The 21,679-nt window shown below is 39.8% G+C and overlaps 1 protein-coding gene across 1 annotated transcript in view; it reads right to left on the bottom strand.

Moving 5' to 3' along the window:
* The window catches only part of MYO10 (myosin X), a 272,590-nt gene that overhangs the window by 190,685 nt on the left and 60,226 nt on the right, over positions 1 to 21,679 (bottom strand). Inside the window, exon 2 of the mRNA XM_073332289.2 lies at positions 19,786 to 19,884. Within this exon, the coding sequence (XP_073188390.2) occupies positions 19,786 to 19,884 (99 nt within the window). The remainder of the gene's footprint in view (positions 1 to 19,785; positions 19,885 to 21,679) is intronic.

Here is a 21,679-nt window from a genome sequence, read left to right as displayed (position 1 = left end):
TCCTGGGCTCTCTTATCCAGTCTCCTTGTTAATAGGCTAACTAGCTCATTCGCAACCCAGCCCCAATCTGTTCTAGTAATCACGAACTCCTCCCCTTAATCAAGCCTTCCCTGGGGGCCTAGTTGGTTAACCAGAATGTGAGTTCAGTTGCTGATTCCCAGTACCCAGCCAAAGTGCCCAAATGTGGATTTAGGTGCCTAACTTCAGGCACCAGTTTGAAAATTTTGAGCTAAGTGACTTGCCCAAGACCAGGAAAGATGTTCATGTCAGAGACTGAGGGAGAATTCAGTACTCCTACTCCTGTGCTCAAACCACTAGCAGAATTTCATATTCCTTATCAGGGATACATACTCCCTGTTGCTAGATTGATGTAGCTCTGTTAACTGGTTTCCTTATTATTAAACTCCAAGTGTGTATCTACTTATTTGTAGGAGACAATCAAAGAAATTGTATGCTGGAAATGCCACATTTTATCTAGATTAAGTCAGAGAATGCATGCAAAGAAGATCACAAGTAAGCTCTGTTGCAATAAACAAATCTGCTTGTTACCTTTAAGTAGCATCTTTATGTAACAAGCAGCAAGACAATTCATATTTTCTTCAGATGGACTGTTTCTGACATAGTCAAGCCCTTTCTCTAGAGATTAGGTTACTTCAGATAAACTATGTGGGAGATTTTTCCAGTTATACTGTTACATTTATAGCCCTATATTTAAACCAATGGAGCTAAACCAGTGTAACTGCCATATGGACATAATTATTCTGGAATGAGAGTGGCTTTTGTTTTTTGGCTTAGCTTAAACCACTTCCAAAACAACAAATAAAGGCTGGAAATGTACTCTTATACCAAACAGGAAGTTACACCTGCATAACCACAGCACCTCAGATTCACACCTTAGCTTATACCAGTATAGCTTTCCTGTGTAGACAAGCCTAAGTATCTTGACATTGCTCTATAAAAGAACTCCCAAGGGAGCTTTTCCTTTTGTCAGTGACCATATTTTTAGCACAGGATCAACCAGCAGATGTGGTTTTTCAAGGAGCTTCCTACAGGAGGCAATTGAGTATGGCACTGGTTTATGTGGTTGTTTAGATGAGAAGGAGCAGAGTGTTCTATAACAGTGACAGTGAAAATTTGAGTGACTAAATGGCATCTGGTTCAAATCTGTACTGAAATATGTTTTGGACAGTTACAAAGATAGATATTCTTTACAGCATTGTGTTCTTTACAGAAAACTCAACAGAAACACTTTGACTAAAACAGCCCATCTTGTTTCAAAACATTTCACAGTGTTGAAGCGTATGCATGATAATAAAGTACCAAGTGGAGGCTCTGGCCAGGTCTCATAACCTGATGGCTGTCTAAATGGTGGTAAAAGTTGTCACCTCAAGGTAAATAGAATGTAAACAAAATTTTACTTTTATAAGTTCAATACTAAGTAGCAAACTAGAAAACATCCAGTATAAATGCTATGAGTTGGCAGCACAAAAGTAGTGAACCTAATATAATGGATTGCAAAGAGGATTCTTCCACTAGGCGAGGCCTGTAAGGGAGCTCAAATTTTTTGCCCATTATCATACGACAATTTTTCTCATAAGACAATTAATATTAGGTGATAGTCTATGTGTACAATACAGTTCTGGAGGATTCCTAAGCTCTTCACTAACTATAGCTTAGATCCAAAGTCTTCCTGTTGACTAACCTCTATATCCTCCAGGTATGTTGCAAGTTAAAAGGAGAGTGCCAGTGCTGCCCATGGTACAGCAACATATGTCTGCTAAGAAATTAGCTCTGTTCCAAGTGAGTTTCAAGTGAGCTATTAACTAGGTCAGATAAGCTACTTTACAGCTTGTAATGGAGTGTATTTGTAATGATTTACTACGGACTAATACAAGTTTTATTTGAAATGTTTGTGTCTCCATTACTTTGGTCCCATTTTCCCCCTTTCTCTTCCCTGGAAAGTACTTATAGTAAGAACAGAAGAATAATGAAAATTAAGTAGAAATAGAAAGCAAAACCAGAGGTGGTCACTAGTCAGTTTTACTTTTGATTTTTGGGTATAAGGAAGAGGAGCAATCGAAAATTTTGTTACATTCCATTTTCAGGTCCAGAACTTAATTTTCTGGGCATTTGCAGACCACCTAAACTGAATAGACATTTACTCTGATTCAAAATACTTGAAACAAGTACACGCTTTCCTTTAAAACGAAATTTAAAAGCTATTTGTAATTGAACAATAGAGTTGATTTCCCCACCAAGCCTTCTCTCAAATGTGTCCTTCATTTATGAACTTTTAAAACTGTGCCGAATAGCAAAATTTGCTGTTCCATTTTTCTGAGTTCTTGGTGTCCCCCCCGTACAGCAAGTATTAGCTTTAGATCCCACCACACATCAAGTTTCCAACTGAGCAGACCACTGGAAGCTGGTAACACCACAATAAACTCAAATTATTAAATGCATTAAGCTTTTTTTTTGGAGGGTGGAGGTTATGTAACTGGCAGAAAGACAGGTAGTAAGGGTATCTGTGTGACCTTTTCCATGCTAGCAGGATATATCCATTTACTTTCCTACGGGAAACCTGAGCTTTGGCCTTGGTAAGTATTTCACGCAGATGGAGCACTACATCATTCTGTTCTTAAACAATTATTTTCACCCACATGTGGTGCTGAAACAAAAATTATTCATCACACTGGGTTTCTGGGAAAAAAAATTTGGATCAGGAATATTGTATTGTATGTATAAAGAGGCTGCAGCAGCAGAAACTTTCGTTGATCTTAAAGAGGAAATGGGCTTTTGAAATAGATGGCTGTTTAGCATACTGTGAAGATTAAAAAGAAAGCCATACAATTATGATTTAGCCACACCACCCTAACCTGCAAGCTCATCAGCTCTCACAAGCTAAATAGGGTCAGGTGCTGGATAGGAGACCACAAAGGAAAACCAAGTGCTGCAGGAAGTACAATAGCTCAGAACTGAACTGATGTTCCGGTTGCTGTTAGAGGACACTGCTGCTGAGGGTACCCTCTTTTGCAGGTGACTTATGGCCCAGGTTTGACCCCTTGTGCTCTTTTGAGATTCCGTGGCACTTTTAACAAGAGAAGTGTGATGTCCGGTCCCCAGGTCAAATTTCAATTTGGGTAATTCTGGTCTTAAACTGTTAGTATAGGTGAGATTCACTGTTTCTCTCTCTGGGGCTGGCTACATATCAGTGATGCAAAGTGAGTGGTGGTGAGGGGGTATTCCTGAATATATAGGTCACATCCTGCAAGTCACTGGGACAGGTGCAGGGTGCTTATTTAGGGATGGAAATTATTATCTGAATGCAAGGCATTATTTTAGAAATACCTGTGCCTATCACTGTATTTCACTGATAGGGCATGGCCCTGTGAGCTGTCTGGAAAAGAACAAAAGCACAAGACACGTCCAAACCAAAACCACAATGACATGTAATTTATCAATTGCAGTTTATGAAGAAAGTTAGAAAAGTCACTTGATATTCTAGACTGCTTTGACAAGGGTTAGAAACACGAGACTCCAGCAGCAGCATCTCCTCGTCTCTTATAGTCAGAATAAATCAGCCATAAGACTGACCAATCAAAAATAAATCCAAAACTGTGTGTCATCAACAGGTGCGAGTAAACAAGGTTCCTGATATTATATAAGAAATACAAATAAAAAGGTGTAAGAGGTATTCTAAATATCCCCCACTCCAAACAATGAGAACGGGATGGTCTGTTGGCCACTCCACTCTTGCTAAAACTTTTTTTAAAGTTTAAAATATACTATTAATAAATGACTGATTAAATAATAATTGAATAATCTAAAGGGCTGCTCGTTCTTATGGGCTTTTTAAAAGTCGTAGCCAAGTTTTCAGAAGCAGGTGCCCTAATTGTGTCTGGAGAATGTGTGTGTATAGTCTTACACAGCCAACTCCAAACGGGCAAAAAGTGTGTGTGTGTGTGTGTGTGTGTGTGTGTGTGTGTGTGTGTGTGTGTGTGTGTGTGTGGTGTGAGAGAAATGTATTGTATGCATCAATATATTAGCTACATAGTTGTAAATTGCTTTTAATTTCCTATAGTATAAGATCTCTTAAGAAATGCGGACTGTTCTCCATCCTCTTTCCTTGTATTTCCCTGTAAAACTTCATTCATATCTAACCTATATATTTGAATTTAAAAGCATAATTTTTAAGAAATGGAACATTCTGTACTGATAAATCTGAGTATGGGTTATTGGGTGAACAAGGAAGACGTTTGGCATAATCTTCATCTGCAAAATGATTAATTTTACAATAAGCAAAATTTGGAGTATAAAACATTTGATGTTTCCCTTTAATGTTGGAAAATCTGGAGACTCCTGATCCTACTGAAGTCCATGGCAAAACTCACATTGACTTTAGGGGGAGCAGAAGCTGGCCTTTCCAGTGGCATATGTGCCACAGAGTGTGTTACATTCATTTCAGAAATTACTGCTGTTAAAAGTCATACCAACATGAAATTTGTCCATGTGGAGGCTGGCTTCCATAAGCTACTTCCCTTTCCAAGGAGGGACTTATTCCTTAGAAAAGACTGGTTATTGCCAATTTTGGCTTCACTTAGTCACCCAAGGCCACGTTCTTCCCTAGAGTCTACCTTACCCGATTACAAAATAAGGAAAAAAAAATTATTTTGGAATGAGATTGGCCCAAACCAGCAATAGCTTCTTATACAGAACGGGCATTCTGCTATTTTATCACAGCTGCTAGTACTTTGTGCGACTGTCTCTTTACTTGTGTTGGTACAGCTCTCTACACACTGGAACCCCAACCATGATTGGGGTCTTTGGGTCCACAATATAAATGTGAAACCATGATAATAAAAACACACAGATTTATTTGGTTCACCTAAAAAACCATGTTTATTTATTTATTTTAATTTAAAGCTGCCAAACATCTCGTCTTTTTGATCGTTCAGGGCCACGTCCCACTGAAATAATTTTCAAAATTCCCACCAAACTTCCATGAGAGCAGGTTTCGACCCTCAGTACGAACCCCGCTGTAAGGGCTTATACAGTCCAAGCCAATGTTTATTCATATAAATTAACTGTAGAGCACTAGTTATTTGTTGCAATAATCTGGAAAGAAGAAGGTGTATGTTCTAGTAACTAAGCAAAGCATCAGAGCCAGCAGGATCTGGAGTTCTACTCTCTAATCAACCACTGTGTGACCCTGAGAAAGTCCATCACCTCCTAGTAAATCTGTCAACACAGCTGTGAAACTGGGTGGAAACAGGACTTGGAAAACACATGCCGGGTCTAGGTTGGCTTTTGTTAAATAAATACATCACCCCCTCAAAACAAAAACCACACTCTGAGTTTTATACCCACCGTGTTTTTCACTGAAATATACAAAAATAGAATATTTTAACAAGTGGGAGGGAACTAGAATATAAATATTTACCCAGTGTGCTCTGCAGAACTGTTACTCACCCAGGAGACAAGCATGTTGGTAGGCGTATAACTCAAGAAGTAGGTCAATATTCAGGGACGTGTTCAGTAGATAGACACGCTATCTATACTATTCCCATTGTAACTAGGCACTAAGCTAGGAATGCTAAACAAAAACTGACTTCAGGGAATTATTCTCACCAGACTGTAAACTAAATTAGCTTCAAATGAAACACAGACTCAACAAAACTACAAGTGTTCAGGGTTTAATTATTACAGTAGAGACAATCTTCAACTACCAGGTTAGTACCCAGAATTTAGTCTACATTTCTATTCCACAAACCCTTTCAAAAACTTTAATAATCCTAGTGCATTTTGGACTTAGTAAATATGACACGAAGGAGGGCAGTTATGTCTTCTCATGAAACGTATAGCATTCTGTCCCTTAGATCTACCTATCCTGCAAAAGAAAATGTATAAATCCAAAAGACGTACTGAAAGAAGACAGCCATTTCAGCCACAAACTTAACTGTTTGACTTGCTGTTTTTGATGTAAAAACAAGGCCCAACCCTGCAATCCCTGTGTGTGTGGAACTCCCAAGTAAGCCATGCAGTGTTGTGTAGATTTGTAGGCTAGGCCAGGGCATCGTATGACTGACTTATGCTTCCAAATCATTTTTTCAGTGCCAGCCACTCCTAATGCAAGTAGGACTGAAGGCAAATTTTGCACAGGTTTAAAACCTGCATCACAAAATGGTGAGGAAGATTAGATTGTCTTTTTCATGAGATAGCAATCTCCATTTACTCACTGGTGTGCGGAGGGGCTCAGTTTGCATCTTGGTTTTAGGACAGAATTTTGCACCCATTGTACTTAAGGCTGAATTCCATCTTCCATAATAAATGTCCTTTTCACTTAGAAATTTCCCAAGATGGAAAGCCCTTGTGGTTAATATTTTCCATGTTTGCTCTCAACCCAAAATGAATTTGTTTTGGAGTTTGATTTGGCAGTAGTTGTTGTTTTAAAATAGTCAACTGTTTACAATCAACCACTTCCTAGTTATTCAAGCTTGAATAAAACAAGTAGAAAAGGAGTACTTGTGGCACCTTAGAGGCTAACCAATTTATTTGAGCATGAGCTTTCGTGTATTTCTTGTAGCTACTTCCTATAGTTAAACCTGATTAGCAACTAATGTTTGGGTAGTGGCTGCATTATAATTGACAATTGTATCAGTTAACGTGTTAAAACCCGCTAAACATTCAAGCATAGATATGTCCCATACTTCTAAAGTAGTTTCAGCAACTGAAGTCCTCTACACCTCTACAGTTTCTTAAGTAGTTTAAGAAACTAAAGATTTTGGCTCCTTCAAGCAACTTAAACAGCTAAGAATTTAGGGTACCTTCCATTTGTTTAGCTTGTTGAGGGTTCAGTTTAAGTATGTCTCTGTTCAGGAAGCATCGAACCAAGCAGCTCCGGTTCAACAATTTTGAAAAAATCTGATAGTCATGCTCCTCCTCCCCTTTTTATTTAGGAACCAGGGGAGCCAGTGGGGATTGGGAAAGTGGACAGGGCTGTGTGACTGGAGGTCATGGGAAAGAGAGATTGGATGAGAAGCTGGGAGGAGGGGAACTGGGACTCGCAAGACAAGGAGACAGGGGTTAAGGAGCTAGAGTAAGGGAAAAAACTGGGAATGGCTGGCCAAGAAAACCAGGAGTGGGGAGAAACTGGGGCGAGGAGTCAGGAGGGGAGACATGAGGATTCACTGGGCAAAAAGACTGGGCGTGGACACTGGGACTGGCTAGGTGAGGAGAATGAGACTGGAATGAGCAGCTGCGGTAGGAAAGAAACAGGACTGAGACAGGGACAGGTTGGAGGGGATGGGGCAGAAGGGGTCATGCTTGTTTGAAGGGGTATAGGGTCTGTGCCAACCTGAGAACATTCCACTCCAGAGTCTAGAATGGAATCCCAAACTCCTGAGTCAAACCATTCCTCTGTGGTCAGCAAACATTTGTGAAACCCACTGGCAAAGCTTCTCATCCCCCTCTAGTGTTTCTTCTGATAGAGGGTGACAACCTACTACTGCTATCAGTTACTCAAGTTACTTCAAGTGGCAGAGGTCTGAGTGGTGAATCTAAAGGTTCCAGCCCTGCTGATGAACCATGCTGGTGTCAATAGGATGCCACATGATGGAATTCCTGGTTTTTCAGGGTTTTTTAAAACTGTGAATTACAAACACACAAAAAACTATGTTAAAAGAACATTATTAGGATTGCAAAGTCAAGCACTGAAAAGTTAGGAAATGCCAGAATTTAGGTTACTGCCTGTGCAACATTACATTTCTTTGAACCTCTTGGTGTGTTGCATTTTGATGCAATCCTTAATAAAATGACCATGTACTATTTTTTTCACAGGACCGTGCCTCATTTAGTGCACTAGTTTGAGGATGAATCACAGTCAATATGTAATTCCTGCCATTGTCCCAGCATTAAAAGCTTTCTGTGTTTATTCCTGGCCCCCAAAAGGATGACGATACTACTCGAAACAAAGTGAGGACCCTTTTCAAAATGCTAATGTTGAGGAGTTTAATATAGGACTGACTATGTGAAGAAGTTTAAAATAGTACTTGATCATGTAATTAAAGACTGTATCATAATCCATATGCACAACGGAGTTGAATTAAGTTTCATCAGTCAACTTTCACTACGGTATTTCCTAACTTTTCAGTGCTTGACTTTGCAATCTTAATAATGTGCTTTTAATGTAGGTATTTTAAAGTACAATATAATTAATATAAATCAGCTTGGATACAATATGTCTGTTTACCTAGCTCAGTTCCAACCTGTGTGCAATGAAGCGTGACTTACTTATTCCTAAAAATGGAGAGGAGGAAAAGGAGACCTATTTGTTCAAAGTCTTTTTCTGTGTTTTGAATAAGTTAAACCAAACACGCAAAAGTACTTCAAAGCTCTTTTGAAGCTAATTAAAATATCCATATCAAAATAACTTCACTGTCACGTTGCAATACGCTTTGGGGGAAAACATTGCACAGATATTCCTCTCATTCATGATATAATTTAATATTCTTAATTAAATAATAAAAGGTCACTTTAGAAATTTTCCAACACACATGTATTTGGGGCTCACCTTTACATCTGAAAAGCATATGTTCTCTCTCGCTTAAATATTTCTAACTAAAGTTACTGCAAGTAGCAAACAGCATTTCCATTATAAATATCTATTTCCATAAGTTCAAAGCAAAATTTAAAACTACAAAAAGTTATTTGATTTTCTCTTTCCAAAATCCATCAGGTTATTTTGAAGGAAAAAAATCTGTACATTAACCATAATGAATATTAATGTCATTGAGAGTCCTGAGGGGGAAAGTTTAAATAAACAAAATAAGCTAATTTGTGTAGAAAAGGATTGCTGAGCTCATGTACTGTCCACTTTTCTTTATTCCTTATTTCTTTTGAAACACTATAAAGTTAATTCAGTTCTTTAAATCATTCTGATTGCCTACAGTGGAAATCAAAGCCATTTTTTAATCCACAAACCAGGCACAGAGAAGGTGTCAGCATCACAAACTGTCTGCTGAAACTGGCAACGATCATGCCAAATCATGCCAGCTGTGACCATAGTTTTTTGTTTGTTTATTTTTTACTACCTGGATAGCTATTCACTAAAGACTGGATTGAGATCACTCATTTCACATAGGTCCAGATGGTTTACAGATTTATTTTTAACTACCCACTTGGCTGGATTTGAACCAGTCACCTAGAGGTTAAAAAAAAGCAGCAACTTCACACATTACCTTCAGAAAAATTGGGGCAGACCTGTAATGTTATTGAGTTTGGGTCTTTTTTGGTGATGCTACATTGAGAAACCATGTACAAAATAAAAAGAAACAGCACAAAAACAGAGGAAATACCTATGGCTCACTCTGACACTAATGAATGGTGACTAAGTATAAATTCCATGTTACCGGCATAAGTGTTCCTGAGTTTCTTGTACTTGCTATCAGATTCTTTTCAACAGCCAATTATTGGAGACCCAAGCCTAAGTGTTAAAAGGATTGTTGGTCTTTCCTTTTCATAGGAAAGTAGCTACTTCTTATGTGATTACAGGTGGTAAAGTTCCTGCCACATAGCTCTTTCCTTAACTTCAGCCTTATTTCTTGTAGTTGTCTTTCACACATAGTAATGGCATTCCAGCATGTATAAATCCTTATAAAAAAAAAAGACAGTAAAACAGAACAGCAGCTTTCTATAGCAGTGGCTCAAACACTGCAGCTTGTAATGTGCCATTATACAATGTTTGGGATAAGTTATTCTGAGAGGGGGGAAAATATATTTTTATCTAATTGAAAAGTTGATGCAATTAAATGCCCCCAAGAAAAAGACTTACCTAATTTAGTTTCCTTATACATTTTTCTTTAAAACGTTTGGGCCAGACCTGCAAACCCCTACACATAAGGAGTCCTTACTCAAAACAAGTAGCCTCAGTGTCTCCCTGCAAGTAGAATTTTGCAGGATGGAGCCATTAGAGATCCTTACATTTTCACTCAGTTCTTACTCAGGCGAATTCCCATACAAGCCAAGAGAAGTTTTGATTTGAATAAGAACCTAAGAATTTGGCCCAATGGTACAACACTTCAGCTGAGCAATATGAAGCATCTCCCTGTTGCAAATGGACACAGTAATGTATATTTTGTTTAACCCAAACCATATGCTCATAAGGCACTGATAACACTGAACAATAAACTCAGTTCCACATCCAAAGGAGTCTGGAAACAGTGCTACAAAATTGAATTGACAAGCTTACTCATCACAATACTCGATTTTTACGAACAAAGTAGCCTGAATTCCTTTCCATTTTTTTGTGAACAGCTGAAATGTATTGTAACCCTTACAAAAGAAATTAAAATGGCAGTCTGTGTACATCTGCTTTAATCTTAAAACAAAAGCAGTTTTGCTCTCTTTGGTGCAGGCATAATAAAAGCACAGATGGTTTAGATTTGCTTTACAGAAAGCAACTGAATAGACTGACATCTTAACTGTTTACATAGCCAAGACAGATCATAGGGTCCATAGTAGGACAAGAATTTCTAGAACACAAAAAAGTACCCTATGTAGGCATCTCAGAAATTAACTGCTCTCACTGACATCTCACAGGGACTAAAAATACCACTTTCTGCATTGCACAGTGGTGAGAGGAAAGTTTTAATTCATACTGCAGTAAAACATTCATTTTTCCAAAAATGATAACTACACTAATACCAAAAGAATGGATTTCAGCAGTTACAACAAATAGTACCTAATAATGCACAGTAAGTCAAGAACACGACCCTTGAAGAAACAAAAGAAACAATTTGTTTGACCCGGTGGTCATTTTAATTTTTTTAAGGATTATTCGTGTGCTTTATAAATCTTTGGCTCAACCTCTTTCAAACCCTCCCATTTTTGACCATGCAGGGTTAAATACAGGGTGTCTATACTGCTATAATTAGAGAGCTAACCTGCAATCCCAGTGGCTCTAATGGAGTTGCATAGGTGTAACAGAGCAGAATTTTCCCTATAATTTATTTAAACACTATTTCCCGGATGCTCCCATCCTGCAACTAACCAAGGGTAGTGTTTTGGTGAGTGAAAGAGGGCAAATACCAAAAGACTGTGCCTTTGAAAAAGAAAAGGCAATGTATGCCTCAGTAGATGATATTTTACAATAAATACCCATTAGGATATAATGGAATGAGCACATAGTAGAGGGAGCAAATTAAAATACTATACTGCTCCTTCTTAGTAGGAATGTGTCCACTCAGCCTTTGATATGAACAAACACAGCAAGGTTTGTTTTTCTGAACACTAGGTTAGTCTTGAGCAAGGCCAAATAAAAACACTGTGGATAAATTAGCCCTGAACAAGCTTTCAAGGACTTAATATTGGTGTGTAAAAACATCACACTTGGTGTAAAACAAGTGACAGAGCATGTGGTTTGGCTTTCAAAACTATAACTGAACAGTTGCTATTATCAGCTCAACTGCAAACAAAGGAATCACATCTTCCTTTAAAGCCGTGGTTCTTAACTTTTACTGCAGCCTGCACCCCTTGGGTTCTCAAAATATGTTCTCGCACCCCTTATCAAAAATCATTGGAGTAGGTCAGTTCTTTAACCCTAGATATATTTTCTGTTTGTATAGGACAGTAATCGTTAAAAAATGTATAATGTTGTACTAGGTTTGATGAAACAAAGCAGTTGTACTTACGTGCCTGTGCTTAATTTGTGTTTTCGATGATTTACCTTCTAAAAAAATCTGGCATGCCTCGCACCCCCAGGGGGTGTGTGCACCCCAGGTTAAGAACCACTGCTTTAAAGTAATGGCTGTGCTTAATGTTTTAAATTTTCCCTTTTAGCATTTATATAAACCAGAACCTCCACAACACACGCTACAGAGGCCCGTTGCAAACTACCAAATTTTGCAAATTAGCAAGTAACTAAACAAAGTGCTCAAAAGGCAAGGATCATTCATCATAAAATATACTTTGTTCATTCAGCAAGTATATTTAGTTTGCATTAGTATATCAGAGAAAGTGTTCTGAAGTGTACATTCGTAACAGTAAGGAACACCTCAGCACCACAAGACCTCGTGATAGCATTCTGTCAGATCTGATGTGGAGAGACAGGCTTTTTTGTGTTTCATTTACAGGGTGTACAAACTAGTGAGGTGCTACATGGATCCCAGAATCTTTCGCAACAGTTCACAACGTGCTTGACAGGAGGCACTATGAGATTCAGCACAATGGTCTGTACGAGGTACTTTCGGCATCTGAGGACTGAATTGGTTTAAACAAATCTGCCTCAAAGAAGCACTAGACAAAGACTATGCACACAGCCCCGCTGCACTCCAACAACTTCTGGTGACCCGTTGTGGGTCATGACCCACAAGCTGAGAAGTGATGACTTAAAAAGCTTATTGCCAACTTGGCATTTATACTCTATGAGGCTGTTTCTAGAACATTACAGTATCTGCACAAAAACCAATCACTTGCTGACTGTGGATAAGGCATGCTTTAACTCAGCGGTTCTCAAACTGTGGATCGGGACCCCAAAGTGGGTCACGACCCCATTTTAATGGGGTTGCCAGGGCTGTCTTAGACTTGCTGGGGGCCTGAGGCCGAAGCCTGAGCCCCATCGTCTGGGGTTGAAGCCAAAGCTCAAGGGCTTCAGCCCTGGGCAGTAGAGCTCAGCTTACAGGCCCCGTCTGGGCTGAAGTCCTTGGGCTTCAGCTTCAGCCCCTGTAACTGTAACAGTGGGGAACAGGCTTTGACCTCCCTCCCCCACCCTGCCCCCGACCCGGGGCAGAGTGACTCGGGCAGCTCAGGTGTTGGTCCCCCAGCCTGGGGTTGCGTAGTAAAAGAAGGGGGTCACGGTGCAATGAAGTTTGAGAACCCCTGCTCTAACCCATTTTTACACAAGTATACATCTCCAGAAGTTGCTCAGTTAACACTGTCATTAGCTCTGTTTACAAGGGTGTCAACAGATGCTTGGAGCAAAAGACACTGAACTCTGACATCCTGCACAAAGATTTATACATTACTCAACACAAGATAAAACCAGGGTACTAAAAAACACAATCTTAGTTTTGGTGCTTTCCCTGCCTCCATCCCCAATACTTCCCTATCTTTCTTCTGGGAAACCAAGGTCCCAATAACCGCAGCAGTAGGTTTTGCAAGTATACCCAAGAATCATTACCAGAATTATTATAGCAGAGCCCAATATCAACTAACGAAAGAATTAGTCCTAACTTTACAATGTTTAGACAGATGGAATCCGATTTCCTGAAATTAAGCCACTGAATTTGAAATCTACCCCATAGACAGTATATATATCTGCTATTTGAAAGATGTTGTAAAACTACAAAGGCATAAGCCAATAGTCCTACAAATTATTTTATTGAGTTTTTTTAAACTGAAAGCATCCTGGAAAAATCCTTACCAGTGATAATCATTCAGTCTTTATGCAAAGTTTAACTCCAAAAGTAGCTTTGAAAAAAAAGTTACCTAAGTATCCCTGCATATTTTCTAAGCAAGTTTGCAAATGCAAGGAACATCATGAGGGAGTGTTAAAAAGCAGAGACTTTTGGTGGACATGCTTCAGTAGTGACACAGGTTCAACTGAGGAGTTATAATAAAATATGGTTTGGGAATTATTACTGAGCGTTTATTTGTATGTAGTGTCATAAGAGGGCATAGCACTTTAAAAAGCGAACCAGTGTACAATCCCTGATCTGCAGAATTCAGAATGTTGGGATGAGTCTACAAACTCTTAACACAGAGTATAGCATTTATTGATGACCAGTCCAATTGCCTTCAGTATTTTCATTAAGTATTATCATTAGTAATTATTAATTATTATTAGCAGTAATATCACCATGGCACCTAGGAACCCTAGTCATGCACCATGACCTCTTTGTGCTAGGCACTGTACAAACACAGAACAAAAAGACAGTCCCTGCCCCAATGGGCTTACAATTTCAGTAAGAGACAACAGACAGAGACAGCAAATCGGGGAGTACAGGTAAACAATGAGACAATACTGATCAACATGCTAGACAATGGTCTCTGTCTACAAACAGCTTAACTCCAAGTTTTCTGAAGGCATCAAGGCAAAGAAGAATTTTGTTCAAATGACTTCAGTGGGTCTACCTACACAGTTGAGTGTGCCCCATGGAGTATAGGTGTCAGAATCTGACCTAAAGGGACTACTCAGTGTATTAATATTACAACCAGTAGTATAGGTTTGCAAAATAGGGGCCTAAATTATGACGCAAGAATAGATGACATGAGGCATAGGAAAGAGCGTTTACACAAAAATAAGACTCAAGATGCTTGTTGTAACACTGTGGGGATTTGTTTTAATTAATTTAAATGTTGTCTAGTTGGATGGACGTATTATGTGTACATTAACTCTCCTGGTATATCACACAACAACTTCACTGTAGGAACATCACTTCTTTGAGCATATTAAAAGTTAAACTCTCGGTTAAAGTCCAGCTCTAACCTTCCTGAATGAGCTCATCATGAGAAACCCTTACAACCCCAGACTGAGGAGGAAAAAAGGAGGTGCAAACCCCTGTGGAAAACATACTTGAGTTGTGTTTAACACATAACATATGTGTTCTTCCCTTTCTTGCTGTGCATAAATACTCCAGCAGAGCCACGTTAAGTTAAACGTATAGAAAACGCAGACCAAACCATTTACAGGTGCCTCTTATTTGAGGCCGAGGATACTAAGCTATGTCCTGTTTGCTGACATAATACTGTACCATGAATTACTTCTTTGTAAAGCAAATTCAAAGAACGTTGTTCTGACTAACAAGGTCTTTGCTAGTGATATTTACCATCTGTGTTTTTAAAGAATCTACGTTTTAGGGATATTATATCTCAGCTGCTTCCATTTAGAATGTATTTTAATTTTAAAAAGTTTCTCTCTGTCAACTAAAGGAGTATGTAATTAAGCATTCTGCAATTTCAATGTCACAGATGCTAATCTGTTTGTGGCAATCAATTCAGCTTATACTCTCTGTGCAAGTTTCTTCATACCAGAACAAGTCCCCCGCATTGTGTCAAGTCTTGTTAAACTTATAGGCAAGTTCTTCTGGAAGGGAAAGGAAAGGGATGTTACAGAAATTATATTTTTCATGGGATTGTTCAGAAAGACTGCTAGCTATCCATCTCAAATGCATTATATAACTTCTGCAAACAAGAACAGCTACCTAAAAACTGAATCCCCAGTACGCTGTTATATAGTTTATACAAGGTTCTGGGCACTTTTATACATGGACCCGCCCTTTGATACATAAGCACTGGAAAAGGATCTTGATTAGGACAGAAAGGATGGTCTTGTGGTTAAAGCACTAAACTTGGATTCAAGAGATCTGGGTTCATCTTTCTCCCACCCTTTGATTTATCTGTTTAGATTTAAGTTCTTTGGGACAGAGACTAATTTTACACTATGGCTATGTACAGCTTCTAGCACAATGGGGCCCTAATCTTCGGCAGAGCTTTTAGGCACTACTGTGTATAAAACAAAGTAATAATAATAGTAAGAGTGAAATCCATACTATCTGAAGAAGTGCAAAAGGATAGATAGGAAAGGGTCCAACTTCAACAGCTGCTTGAGGTCTCTTGTGGTATCTTGATAGATGGAGCCATTCATACTCTTTATTGAGTGTGTCCAAGGCACCCATTTCAAATGGAGCTTACAGTGACAGCAGTGCTTTTAGGGTTTTACTTCATGTTCAGCTGTGTATTTTATAAGCTCACACAAGTCCATTAAAATTTATAGAATGTGGAGATGAGGAAATGCCTGTTTTATCGTTAAATAAATAAAAGCTTTTTAAAAGGAGAAAATATCATATTTTATCCCCAAAGCAGGGCATATGAAGGTACTCAAAAGTATAAAAATGATTCAGTAAATGTAATGCACTCTTTGAAATATGATGGGGATCCAAGGGAAGAATAAGTCTCATACTCTGTATGTGTAATATACACAGAGACACTCATACTATATAGAACTATACACAGATGTTCCACACACCGTCCAAAACATTATGCACAGCCTCAACTACTACACACAAATTAGCATTACTCAGATCAAAACAGAGGAAAGAGTCTGATACAAAAACAACAATCACAGTGAAGTTTCTCCCACTCTGGAAGGCACCCAGATCCCATAGAAGCTTTTAAAGAAAAGAGGATAAAATTTAGAACTGCCACTCATCACAATTTTTTAACTCATTCCAGACCAGACAGATAAATCTCTGCTTCAACCTAGTCTTCAAACCACTTTGGAAGTTCATCTACCAGCTGATTTCAATGCAACGGAAGAAGCAACACACACTCACTTTTCTTTCCACCAAGAATCAAGAGAGAGGAGAGGGTGATAAAAGGGGAGTCCCCAAAAGTGGACCTGGAATAACTGGGTGGGCAGATGCAAAAACTTGGGGATGGCCAGGACCACATATTACAGTTAAGCTACCAGCTGCTACTAGTTTCAAACTGTCTCCATGCATATGCACAAAGTACCACAACAGCAGCAGGGTGATGCTACCACAATATTTCAATTATAATAAATCAAACAGCCTTATTTTAAATGACTGGTTTAATGCTATCTGAATATTTCCTGTTCAAGAAATAGCGGTGCACTGCATTTTCCATGAGGATCCACCACCTGATGTGTAATTTACTGTCATCTTAATGTCGTATCAAACACTGCACAAGGGTATTTGTATTCAGCAGCATTCACTTCAATTAACATTCTTTCAAAGAACAATTAAGTGCCATCTAAAAAATAAGTTTCCAATGCTCAGAATAGTATGGAAAGAAAGAAGAAAAAAATGAAACACTGTCTTCGGCTTAGCTATAGCAAATTGCTCATTGCAGTAATATAAAGTGACAATGATCTCAAGTCCAAACAGAAAGATTCCTATGCTGAGCATGCTAAAGTTAAGATAACATGAGCCTCTTGAATGAACAAGGGTGCAAGAGCAACCCCCGGAAACATGTCCTCCTAATGTTTCCCTGATTACATCTTCACATTCCACTCAAATGACTGAACGTACAATTGAAAACTGCGAGTGTGGCAATACCTGCAAGTTCTGGCAGCAGATATGGGCTCAAACAAGATTAATAACATAGTTCTGAGTTCAGTAAAGATCTTAACACTTCCATAATCAATTTGCTGATAGACATAAGTGTCATGCTTGGAATTTTCAAAGGAGCCCAGGAGTTAGTTACCAAACTCATACAATTTCAATTGGACATAAGCGCTATTGAAAATCTCAGCTCTACACCCAGGTGACTAACCATGCAGCAGTAGTCCTTTAAAGTTCTAGCGTCTCATTGGATTGTCAGCACTTCACAGGTGACTGCCAGGTACTGTACAACAGGCAACACTGGAAATCTGTTTTAAGCCATATATTTGTTACATTACACAGCACACAAGTGGTTAACGCATCAAGGAGAAATTTTCAAATAGGTGCAAGACAATTTACTTGTGCAACATCCTTAATGTCAACTGGTGCGGTGCTGCTAAATCCCAAAGCATTCTTCTAAAAACACCAGGATTACTCAGTGTAGTAGTAAATTGCTTTGTCGCACTAAAAATATGCTACCTAATCAAGTTGTTGGCTGTATTATTTATATTAAATGCTACTTAATTGTTTCGCAGATTGTTGCCAATATCCTATGTTTCATCCTACTGTAAATAATAGTGTTTGTTAAAACAACAGTTAAAACACTGAAGGTGCCATTTACTATCAAGTAAGAAGTCCCTCAGGAAATGGAATCATTCAGATTTTACAAAGGTAACAGCATGAACCCTGCTTGAAGTCCTGTGCAGTTCAGCCTTTCAATATGTACACCAGAGGTGGGCAAACTATGGCCCGCAGCCCCTCCCGGCTATCGCCCCTGCCCCGCAGCCTCAGTGTGCCGCACTGCCTGCTCCTGCAGGCAGCAGGGCTGCGAGCTCCTGCCACTCTGAGTGGCATGGTAAGGGAGCAAAGGGGTTGGATAAGGGGCAGGGGATCCCAGGGGGCAGTCAGGAGACAGGGAGGGTTGGATAGGAGGTGGGGTCCCAGTGGGCGGTTAGGGGCAGGGGTGTAGATAGGGGTTGGGGCAGTCAGGGGACAGGGAGCAGGGGGAGGTTGGATGGGGCGGAGGTCCGGGGGGCGGGGGAGTTGGAGTCCCAGGGGACCTGTCTGGGGGTGAGGTTGTGGATAGGGGTCAGGGCAGTCAGGGGATAGGGAGCAGAGGGGTTGGATGGGGGTGGGGTTCCGGGGGACAGTTAGGGGCAGGGGTCCCGGGAGGGGCCGGTCAGGGGACAAGGAGCAGGGGGGGTTCGATGGGTTGGAGGTTCTGAGGGGGGCATTCAGGGGACAGGAAGTGGGATGGGGCAGATAGGGGGAAGGGGCCAGGCTGTGTCGGGAGGCACAGCCTTCCATACCCGGCCCTCCATACAGTTTCGCAACCCCAACGTGGCCCTCGGGCCAAAAAGCTTGCCTACTCCTGATGTACATGCTGAAAAGAGAGCAACACTCACTACATTTCAGGTATTGTGTGTACACAAGAGTTGTTCATACTCACATAATAACTACTGGGCACATTTTTCATTGTGGGGGTCAAAGTCAGTCACCTAATTCCTTTTTAGAACAACTAATTAAAACTGGCTCAGAGGTGCCAAGCATCAGCAGCTCCCATTACCTTCAGCTGGAGTTGCGGTGCTCTGTTAGATGTCTAACTTTAGGTACCCAAAACTGAAAATTTTGGCTACTATTTTTAGAAGCTGGGTAGGGTTTGTGATTAAACCAGATGGCTAGTACCAGACTCAGCCTGCATTTTATTTTAAAAATAAATATATATGTATCATATGTACACACGGTGTACATGAAAATCAATTTATTCCATAAACATGAATTCAGTTTCAGTGCTTTAACATGACCTGCCTTTCCATTTTTCTGATTAGATTATCAGTCCATGTAAAGTGACAGATTTTACACCAACTGATGATCTAGTCTTAAATATCAGAAGGGTTGGAAAGTGGTATGGATCAACAATACACAAATGGATCGAGCAGGAACAGTCAAACCTAAATAACTTGAAAATTTCACTGGAATGAACTCGTGCGCTGTTTCCACCTGCAGAGTGGGTAGAACTACATCCAACAACTCAAACTGGTACAGAAGAATGGAGAGTAAAGAAGGAACATGCAAGAGCTTGACATTTAAAGCTACACTCAACATCCAACTTAACATGTGCCCCAATATAAACAAGCCAAAATATAAAGGGTTCTCTCTTATGATAGCACACATTTTGGTTTTATTATTGTTACTTTTTAGTATCAGGCTAAGGCAAAGATGTTTTCTGAGGGATTCTGATTACTCTTACAAAAATCTAATTCTCTGCGTTCACCTGCCGAAGGATTGGAGAATATACAATTGGAGTGTGACCTCTGTCAATGGATGAAACAGGGTGAGATGCAGTGGGGATAGGCAGAATTACTGGACAGGTATCATATGAACTGTGGATCACCGAACTATAGCTCATATGAGATCAGAGTTTTCAACTGGTGTCGATAAGGATTACATTTTTGTTTCTGCAAAGAAGATCAAGTTTTAAACCTCACAAATGTAGTTACACCAAGCCACAAGCAGTACAACCGGAAGATCTATTAAAAACAGGAACATTTGTATCCAAATTTCCCAAAGTTCATCAGCCGTCTTAACACTGTATAATTCTTTTTTAAAACATTGGGTGTCTTCTTTATTTTCTAAACAGTGATAGAAAAGATTAAGAGTACCATCTTACCTGACCATAATCTGTCCTGAATACAACAACTCCCTCCGCGCAGGAATGTACAGTGCTTGGATAATGCTGACCATTTTCTCGCAACCAGACCCGTGATCTCTATAACAAACAAATACATTCAGACTTTACAAGGTGGGTGTACATTGGCAACAAACACAAACTAGTTCAATTGAAATATTTTTCTTGGAAACATTTGCCAAACAAGAGACAAAGCAAAGATCTGGTCCAAGTAGGCAAGTAAGAGAATGGAACAAGATCGTTTCCCAGTGAATATTTGACAATTTCTACTCAAACTGTAATAGTGGGATACTTAGACTACAATGCTCCCTTTATTGTCAGCAAAACTAGCTGGAGCCAAACCATTGAGTCCTATGCCTTAAGGGTTAACATACATGAAGTTACATCAAAGTGGTTTTTAAGTTTACAGCCCAATTTAAGGGTTTTCCCAGAGCTGGCAACCCCACTGTGCTTTCATTTTCTACCTTTCCTGAAGGCACTGCTCTTCCACACCCTTTAAGTCAACTGTATTTGAGACATTTCAAAATCTCTGCTTACACTGGGGGACTGGGAAAGGGGTGTGACAAAGGAAGGCAGAAGAATGGACGGGGGTGGGGGGGGTGGACTGGTCTACACTAAAAAGTTAGGTTGATTCAGCTATGCCGCTCAGAGATGTGAAAAATCCACGCCCTTGAGTGATGAACCTGGGTTGACCTAACCCCCTCAACGCAGGCAGCACTATGTTGCCAGAATAACATTTCTGTTGACCTAGCTACCGTCTCTTGGGGAGGTGGATTGCTTACACTGACGAAGAAGCTCTCCCGTTGATGTAGGCCAGTGATTCTCAAACTTTTTTACTGGTGACCCCTTTCACATAGCAAGCCTCTGAGTGCGCCCCCCCACCTTATAAATTAAAAACACCTGTTTATATATTTACCACCATTATAAATGCTGGAGGCAAAGCGGGGTTGGGGTGGAGGTTGACAGTTCACGACTCCCAATGTAATAACCTCCTGACCCACAGCTTGAGAAACCCTGGTGTAGGCAGTGTCTCACTGCTGCAGCACAGCTGTGCCGCTGTTGCATTTCAAGTGTAAACAAGCCCTAAGTGATTGTTAAAGACCTAACCCAAACCTCACTGAAGACAATGGAAAAACTCACCCACCAACTTCAATGGGTTTTGGATCAGGCCCTAAAGCTCTATAACAGCCCAACCCTATGGGCATCTCCTACAAGGAATTAAGTGCTCGAGTATGTTTAGCCCTGGTAGGATCAGACCCTAAGATGATGACTTGGGAGCACATTGTATTTTGCCTTTTCAGGGGAGGATGGTAAGGTTTATTTTCCTCTTTGAGAACAGCCATGTTTCTGGACACTTGAAAGTCATGTGGTTTGCATAACATTAGATCTATCCAACTTTAGTACTGCAGCACAATAATCATTTATCATAGGATTTTCTCCCACTGTTAACTTTTCTGTAAGAGCCAACAACAAGGTAAGTAAAAAAGTATCTGTTTGTACAAAGTATTCCCATGAAAGTTATTTTTCTCCTATAGATCAGTGTAATGCTCATTCTGATTCAAGAGTGACGCAACTTGGAAGAAAACAGGCTTGTCATCGTGCAATATTTCTCATCATTACTACAAATGGGAGCACTCCAAATGCAAAGGACAAAAGGCCTTTTTATGTTAACTACTAACACATTATTGCTATAAATACATTTGTCACCATCAGTAAGAACAGGTTCTGCCAACACGACTACCCCACAAAGCCAGCCCCTGCCTGTTCATATACATGCTTATTGTTTTCATACAGACCCATACCCTTTGGATCGAAACAGTCTTGTCTGTTGACAGTGTGATATGAAGACAGAAGTGGCTCAAAAGATAAAACTGAC

The sequence above is a fragment of the Lepidochelys kempii genome, chromosome 2, assembly GCF_965140285.1.
Source record: "Lepidochelys kempii isolate rLepKem1 chromosome 2, rLepKem1.hap1, whole genome shotgun sequence".
Taxonomy (NCBI): domain Eukaryota; kingdom Metazoa; phylum Chordata; order Testudines; family Cheloniidae; genus Lepidochelys; species Lepidochelys kempii.
The sequence above is the reverse complement of the archived record's forward strand: the minus strand, read 5'-3'. Positions and strand labels throughout refer to the sequence as shown.